The 8,638-nt window shown below is 28.5% G+C and overlaps 2 protein-coding genes across 4 annotated transcripts; both read right to left on the reverse strand.

The window, feature by feature from the left end:
- Positions 1-660: 660 nt before the first annotated feature.
- LOC725578 lies at positions 661-6,338 on the reverse strand. 3 transcript variants are annotated; one of them, XM_006565517.3, is made up of 4 exons: positions 4,206-4,359; positions 4,014-4,118; positions 3,159-3,302; positions 661-1,783 (listed from the first exon to the last, which is right to left on the reverse strand). In XM_006565517.3, the coding sequence occupies exons 2-4, from the start codon at positions 4,065-4,067 to the stop codon at positions 1,487-1,489; spliced, it is 495 nt and encodes a 164-aa protein (XP_006565580.1). In that variant the 5' UTR covers positions 4,068-4,118; positions 4,206-4,359; the 3' UTR covers positions 661-1,486. The 3 variants fall into 3 exon arrangements, with proteins under 3 accessions (XP_006565580.1, XP_026298972.1, XP_016770105.1); XM_026443187.1 differs by having other exon boundaries at positions 4,014-4,358; XM_016914616.2 differs by lacking the exons at positions 3,159-3,302; positions 4,014-4,118; positions 4,206-4,359 and adding an exon at positions 5,845-6,338.
- A 433-nt stretch (positions 6,339-6,771) lies between these two features.
- Positions 6,772-7,820, reverse strand: LOC552639 (acylphosphatase-1). The gene is made up of 4 exons (XM_625014.5): positions 7,592-7,820; positions 7,507-7,523; positions 7,069-7,178; positions 6,772-6,993 (listed from the first exon to the last, which is right to left on the reverse strand). Exons 1-4 carry the CDS (start codon positions 7,638-7,640, stop codon positions 6,879-6,881), a joined length of 291 nt encoding a protein of 96 aa, XP_625017.1. The 5' UTR covers positions 7,641-7,820; the 3' UTR covers positions 6,772-6,878.
- Positions 7,821-8,638: the final 818 nt, after the last annotated feature.

Genomic DNA, 8,638 nt, shown 5'->3' on the forward strand with positions numbered 1-8,638 from the left:
AAGATGATTTTATCGTCCTTCGTCTCGTTCCTCGTTTCGAGAAATCCTCCCTGAGAATTCTGTTCGTGCCCGTGCACCATGGACGGATCGTTGGTAAGAAAAAAAGACAAATTCTAGAGCGTCATATATTCGCGGATAACTTCGAGCAGAAAGTTAGCATTCATCATCGTTGACAGGGTGTGTTATCAACGTCCAAATATAGTACATAGTTAATAATCTATGTTAAACTGTGTTATAATTGTCATATGAGAATGCCTGGATGTAGAAGTATTATTATATCTTTAATAAAGTAGCGCTTGTGCATATTTTTTATTGGTAATGGATAAGAAGTCGATTTTGATAATATTTAATTGGAGAATAAAGCTTGATTCACACTCGACGCCATCCATGGTACCGTCAGTCACACGAGTTCGCTCACGCGTTTAATCCAAAAAATTGATCGATCGTGATCGATGATCGTTTCGATTTTTCTTTTTTTTTTTATCCTCGATGTGAATCAAGATCATGCAACATTAATTTCTTATTCTTGTTGTCGCATAAGATTTTGATGATCAAGAAAATTAAGTTCGATGCGTGAGTCATAGTGAGTTAATTTGTTTATTATTATTAGAAATTTTCAAACGATGGTAAAGATGGTAAAGAAATTTCAGAAATGCACAATTTCAAAATTTACTCGGTTTATTCAATCGCTTTTGTACAAATACTTGGTAAAAAAAAAATTATTAATACTAAATATTCGAATACCTTCTATCAAATAGAATATATATTATAAACAATTTGTATATAGTATTATAAATAGAGACACGGTATAATTAATGCAATAGAAATCGTGATTTTTTCGTAAGAAAAAAATTTTCTCGGCTGAGGAGTATCCAATTTTTATGAACGAACATTACAGGTACCATTCTCGTTATAATTTTATCGTTGCGAGGGGCCTTTTGTACGTATCTTGGAAAAATATCTTCAACCTTTTCCTGTTTCAAATCTTTCGACACTGGGAATTTCATAGTCGTTGGACCGATGAGAGTTGGGGCAACCGTGCAAATAGAAGACAACATTACGCAAATTCTCCCGAGATTCAAACTCTCTGCTAAAATTTCTAAAAAACTTTCTGTCCACAAAACAATGTACGTAATTTTTTTTTTTTTCATATTTCGCACTCGACAAACAACATTCACGGATTTCGAGCATAGAATTACTTATCGTTTTGTTCAAGGACGGATGGAAATTCAACGAAACGGCATCGAACATCGACCAAAGACATCCACCGAATCATTTTCGGACAAAATTTCCGGTTTTTTCTTTTTTTGCAATTCTTCTCAATCTTCTCTCAAATTTCGAAATTCATTTTTTTTTATCCGTGTTGCGTCCTTTCCAGCCTCGTATAACAAGCACGTTCCCTTCGAAACGGGAGAGCATAAATCATCCAAGTTTCTCGACGCATTCTCGATGCATTCGAACAGTTGCACGCGGCTCGTCGAATTCTTCACAAGATTTGGTACTGGACGAGGAATGTGTAAACGATCACCCACAAGATCAAAGCAACGATCACAGAAATGAGAAAGATGGTCTTGAGAAAATGCCACGGGCTTTCCATCCGTGATTCTGCTCGGCTTGCCCAACTCTTGCATCCACCGTTTTTGCAAGGAATGCCTCCTGGTTGCACAGGCGTCGAAGTTGCCACGTTGCTGGTTAACGGCATCACTTTTACCTCACCTAATTCCGTCTCGTCCGCGATCTGAACCTCCGTCTTCGTCAACTCGAACTTCGATGGACTTTCCATCTGAAATCATCGAATGAATGATTCGAATCGGTTGGTTAAATTTTTATCGAAAGAACAGAATTTGTTTCTTGAAAAACAGATTGCGTTACGTACAGCTAATATTGGAACAGTTGTTATTTTAATTCGATAAATCATTCGTTTCTTTTTTTTTTTGTTTCAGAAATAAAAGGAGAAGAAGATGCTTTAAAAAAATACGTAAGAAAAGTATGGAAAGTACTCGAAAAGTATTGCAGTGTGATTCTTATTACGAGAAAATAAAAAGATATTTTTGATACTTGACGAGGATTCTTTAGGAGAAAGAACAGAAAATTTGCAAAAGATTTGATTAAAAAATGTAAATAGCGATTCGATTTGTCTATTCATTGAATCGATTGTATCTACGTGTAAATACATTCTCTTCGATATTTCACTGGAAGCATCTGAATGAGAAAATTTATATAAGAGTGGTAGAATTCTAAACAGATAAGAATAAAAAAGTGAAAATAAGAAATTATGAAAAGATATATATTATCGCAAAAAAAAAAAAAAATAAAATATCAATTCGATGATAAATTTCATTTCAGCCTGAACAAACATGTGTAATGTAATTTTAGATTCGACGTATAAAAACAGGTTAAACCAGATTGTTAACCACAGTTTCCTATTTTTCGAAACGAAAACATTATAAAACAGCTTATAAGTTGCGACACAATGAAAATCACTTTTTTTTTCATTCCATATCTTGCATACACATCTGATGGAATGTATACATATAAATTGACTTTTACTTCTCGAATAAAAGTTAAAAAAAAAAAAAAAGGATGGGAGAAAGGAAAACATTGAACGATATTTATAAATATTCGGTGTGAGTAAACACCGCAGGCAGAATTCTTGATATAAATCGAATCTCTGTATGAAATGCAACCAGCTTCGACGATGCAGCCACTCCAAATTATCGATTATTTCGCAATCGTATTCAATTGTGCAGAGAAACGTACGTACCGCGTTCCTCCAAGGCCTCTTATCAACGACATTCTTTGCTTTTTCAAGTATTGAATTCCCAATTCGAGAAAAAGGAGGGAGGAGGAAAAAGAAAGAGGGAAGGAGATGAATAGATCTTGACACAATTCTTAGGCAAGAAGGAAGGAAGGAAGGAAGGAAGGATGTGACGAGATCTTTTTCAAGATCTTTTTTTTCTACGATCTAGTAGAAATTTTTTTCTAAGATTGACGAGACGAAAATGACGAGAAGAAGAAGAAAAAAAAACAGGAAAAGAGGAAGGAAAAAATCGAAACGACATCGTTCGCGTGAAAAATATAAAATCGATCGAAGGTCGCGAAGTGAACGCACCGAGATATATTGAAAAGGTGAAAGGGGATGGAGTGGGGAAAATTACATGTATCTCTGGAATCCGAATCTTGGAAGGAAATAAATCTTGCTCGGGCTTTGATCTCGTTCCATACACCAGGCCCATCATGCTGGTGACCTGGTTCAGATACGGATAATCCCATATGGATCCGGGTGATGGCACGATCACCATCTGTCAATGATATATTACGGAATCGTTAAATTAATCGAATTTCGAAAAACGTTTTTTTCCGTACCGAGTACGATGAGAAAACATTATATTTAGGTTAAATTAAGATAAGATGCATCGAATCGAGAGAATTTATCGTGAATTTTAGTTAATTAAAAGCTAATCGGTGTAATTATAATTGGATTAGAAGATTGCAAAATATTGTATCCATTGATTAGTGGACAAATTTATTTTATTTAGATATACTTCTATTAAAATATAATCTTTTTATTATGAATTTTATTCTTTAGATACTTCTTCTGTGTAAAAAGTTTTCAACTTTCACTTAATTCTATCATTATCAAATTATGAACAAAATAAACAAAACAGAAATGAATGGAATTTAAAAGTAATATTTTCAAAAGTAGTATTTAAACAAACGTGAAAAGATTGTATGTAAATTGACCGGGTTAATGATTTGTCTGACCTTACCGAGAGAATAAGAATCTGCGTATAAATAATTTATTATATTTATTTATGGCTTTGAGAAGAATTATTTTTAATTATTTTTTTCTTTTTTTTTGTGGAAAGATTAAATCTAAATTTTACGATGAATATGTAATTTATGTTCGTTATAGAAGACGAAAAAGGTAAAGGAAAAAAAAAAAAAAAAAAAAAAGAAAGAAAAACAAGATGTTCTTTAAGATAAAAATCGCGATTAGATCAGACACTCACGTTATTAAACGCGTATCCATACTTCCTAGTATGACAATTCCCATCACCGTTCATATTTATGACCAATTGGATGACGTTAGTCACATTATACCGCTACGTAAATCGCTGACAAAAAAAAAAAAACTTGATGTAACAGTGTTATCGAAATGTATAATCAGAATTTTTAAATTTTTAAATTCTTCATAAACACACGTTTCTGAGACGTTCAACCCGTTCATTCGAGACGAGAAAGATTGTAGTTTATTTGCGTGCGACACCGAAGGAACTGACTAGTTACGTCGAGTCGGGGCTCATTATCAACCTTTATCAATCCCGACCCCCTGATCTCTTATTATCGAACTACTCTCGTGTGAATGCCGATCAAACGCCACTAATCGGCTCATAAATCGTTTAGAGGAAGTTCGATGCCCACCGATATCACTTCTTCACTTCAGTTTCTTTCTGCCCTTTTTAAATAATACGATGAATTAAAAAAAAAAAAAAGGGACTAGCATTGATATTTTTATGGTATGATAATGTCTGGCATTAAAAAGTTTAACATTGTTTCTTAATTTTTTACTTAACCTTTTCGTTTCAATACCATTTATAGCTTTTAATTTATTTAAATGCTATAATTAAAAGTTAAATTTTCTTTTGATAAAGTAATCAAAGTTATTTGAATGATCGTTTGTATAATGTTGCGAGTATTAAAAGTATTGATATGAAAATTCTAAATTTATAGATCGATATAAAGACGATTTATCAAAAATATAAAAAATTCAAAATATATAGTGTTTTGAATAAAATATTAAAATTGAATAAAGTATATAAAAAGAATTTCATGTTATTGAAGTGTGAGAACTGTTACGTGAGCAAATGCGCAACAATTCGAGGATGCACCAGCAATGATGATATGTACGATACCTTGCGTAATCTGGCGAGGCTCATGTTTTCAACAGGTAATCGTAAATCTCGTGAAAGAGAATCAAGAAATAGAAAAGCCGGATATAAAAATAAAATGTTGTTGTGAATGATCACATTGAAATTTAAATTAAAATAAGAAAGTATTGCTCGATGACTGGTACAACAACAAATTGAAGTTTGTCGAAGAATAATTCAGAAATTTCGTATACTTCTTTTCTTTTTTTTTTCTTTTTTTTTTTTTATTTCATCATTGATCGATTTCTTATTTTTTATTGATTCGACTTCATTGGCTATGATTCAATGAACTTCGATTAATTATTAGAAATGAAATTTTTTTCGAACGAGAAGGTGAAAGTATAGTAAGTAAGGTTGTGTCTAAATCGACGAACGAAAGTAACTCGTTCTCAAAGAGGCACAAGGCTACCACTCAACGACGAACAAATGTACTTGTCCATGTTTAATGTTTTTGAATCGTTTTACGATCAATGTTTTTGAATCGTTTTACGATCACACATAATCTTTTATATATATTTAATTTTCGGTGAAAGAATAAAGTGAAATAATAGAAAAACATTTTAAATATTGCATCGATAATTTGTTTCCTTTCTAATAAAACACGAATATGTAATAATGGTAATATTATAATTACCATTTCATAATTATATTCGAAATTATGTATAGTACAAGGTCGTTTACATAAACAAGTTGTTCACATTGAAATAAACATTGTCATTAAGATTAATATTACTAAAAAATTATAAGCCTTGAATTTTGATTTTTTCAAGTATTTACAATTTCATTTGCATAAATTTAATTAATAGAAGTGATCGATATGTTTTTATGTTTTTAAAAAAATATTATCCAAAGATCTCTTTGATCAAGCAAAACAAGACCAGTTTCTATGGAATATATGTATATGTATTCTTACCTGTTGTAAATGCCAAGTATGCTGAAAGAATTTCTTGAAACACTTCATGCTGATTGTGACATTTCCCCACGTTTGCCAATCATTGTATTATCACCACCACTCAATTATCTAGTTATTACCAGTCTATTCTTAATACACTTTACAATTCATGAATTGCTGCTTTAAACTAAACATGACATACTTCTGTATGACATATCTCTACATAATTAGACCATTTATTGACTATAAAATGGAACGAAAATTTTAAAATTTTTCGACACTGTTTTATCTTAAATATTGATTAATTTTGACACTTGCAACTGTTCCATATTTTAATTGTTATTTTAATAGATAATATATTGGAAATTAAATAAAATTAAATAGAAGTATTTTATATAATGATGAGATAGTCAGATAAATATAAAATGCAACTATCTATACGACAGAAAGATCGACAGGCGAAAGTTTTGAAGCGTACGCGACGGTTCGCGCTCGACAACTAATGAAGTTTGTACCGATAGCGGTAGAAATTGTACGAGACCGTTAATGCTGCCTTAAATGTATTCATTCATCGTACGCTTGTCACTTGTAATATGTAAAGAAATAACAATATTGTTTCATAATGTTTTTTTCAGATAGCGAACAAAGATATCAGATTCGTCATAAATAATATAAAGTGATAATTTACATCATATCACAAATATCATAAATTATATCAAAATGTGATATTAAAATTAAAAAAAAAAACTAGAAAAAATTAAGAAATAATAGAATATGAATTTTAGAATATTAACTTTTCTTTATATGCATATAATGTATTTTTTAATATAATATAGTTTTTTAATATTAAATTATGGAAAAATATATCATAAAATAAGATTATAAATAATGTCTCTATACAAAAAAATATGGAATAAAATATAATAAATTAAATATTTTTATTTTATTTTAATTGTATCGTATATATTAACACGTCATATACATATCCTTTATAATTTTATATAAATTTTAATATTAAAGAGAAAACAATTCAATAATTTCACTTGAATGAAAACCTATTTTTTAATTTCAAAATTATTAAACGAGATTTTACTTATTTCTTTCTCATTTCGAAATTCCGCTTTATCTATAGCTGATTGTGGACTTCCTGTATATCGTAACCAATTTTTCCTATAATTAAAAATACATTGAACAAGAATAATCGATTAATATATTTTAAAAATTTTTTAAATATACTAAACTTACATCTCCTCTATTTTATTTTTTTCTCCTTCGAGACGACCTATAACTGTCCCTTTATCAGTATTCATACACCAACCTTTTAAACCTAACTCGTTGCCATGTTTTTGAGTATACTGTATTAATAAAAACAATAAATTATTTAAGGTTAGTTTGAATATTTTATCGATAGGAAACTGATTTACCGATTCACAAATACAGAAATAAGCATACGCATAAGCATTACAGTTATAATTAAAAATACAAAAAAATATTATTCTTTATTTTAAATTAAAAATACAAAAAAATATTAGATGAATTTGATTTTCAATTTAAAATATCGATATGTATATTTATTCATTGCTAGTAACTTTTTCACCTACCAGATGTCACTTCTATATCAAATTGTAAAATTGCGATATTTCTTCGTGATTTATTAATTGTTAATTAATGCATATTACTTACTTTTCTAAAGAATACACCTTTAAAAAAGAGAATCTAAAATTAATACCATCATAATTTTTAATGTTAAAAGACAATATTCGTTTACCTTGTACTCTTCCAAATACTTCGAAGTCAACACCGATTAATTGTACCATTATTATATTGATATTTTGAGATGTTATTAGTAATTATGTTGTAATGAAAACGAAAAAATAGAAAACAATAATCTCAAGATATATCTTCGTTAACATTCAATCATTATTTGGAAAAAAATCTGAATGTGCGTATGTTGATTTGTGAAACGTAATTGGATAGATGTCACTACTTAAGATTCTATCAGCTGTTCTAACTAGTTAATAGCGGTATCCTTAGAAACCAATTTTTTATATATTTTAAAGAATTAAACATAATTTGAATATTAAATAAATTTGATAAAAATGCATAGTTCAAATTTTTTAATAAATCAAATTCAAATTGATTAACAGTAAAAATATTATGTTTATTAAATGAAAATAAATGTTACGACAAAAAATCTATTCAAAAAAAATAATTGTTAAATTGTAAAATTGTAAAATTAATTGAGAAAACAATTATGAATATTTGAAAAGTTTAAAAACAGACAAAATTTCAATGGATATTAAAATTGTGTAGTAAAAAAAATCAAAAATTTTAGAAAAATACAAATTTAAGTGTAGTTCAATATCATAAGATATTGACATGAAATGAATTCGGTAATTTCTTCTTTAAAAATTAAAAAATTAAAATTTATTTAACAATACAAATTATTAAAGAAAATTTAATAATAAATTTACAATAACTGACAATATATTAAATTAAAATTAAAAGTTAATTGATAGTTTTTTCTATTATATTAAAATTTAGTTTTTTCATTTAGAATTTTAGTATTTTTATTTTAGAATTATATACAGATTTGAATATCAGATTATAATAGCATTAATTACAATGCAGTTATTTAATAAAACATTTTATTTTCGAAACAAACTATACATAAACTTCTGTCAAATTTAATAATATATGCTTCTAATTTATTAATGTCTTATACAATCTATTAATATATTACAGAAATAAAATGGTTTATCTTATTATTATAATATCCCTAAAACAAATTAATTCACTCATTACAAGCGTATTA

This window comes from Apis mellifera, linkage group LG10 (genome assembly GCF_003254395.2).
Source record: "Apis mellifera strain DH4 linkage group LG10, Amel_HAv3.1, whole genome shotgun sequence".
Lineage (NCBI taxonomy): Eukaryota > Metazoa > Arthropoda > Insecta > Hymenoptera > Apidae > Apis > Apis mellifera.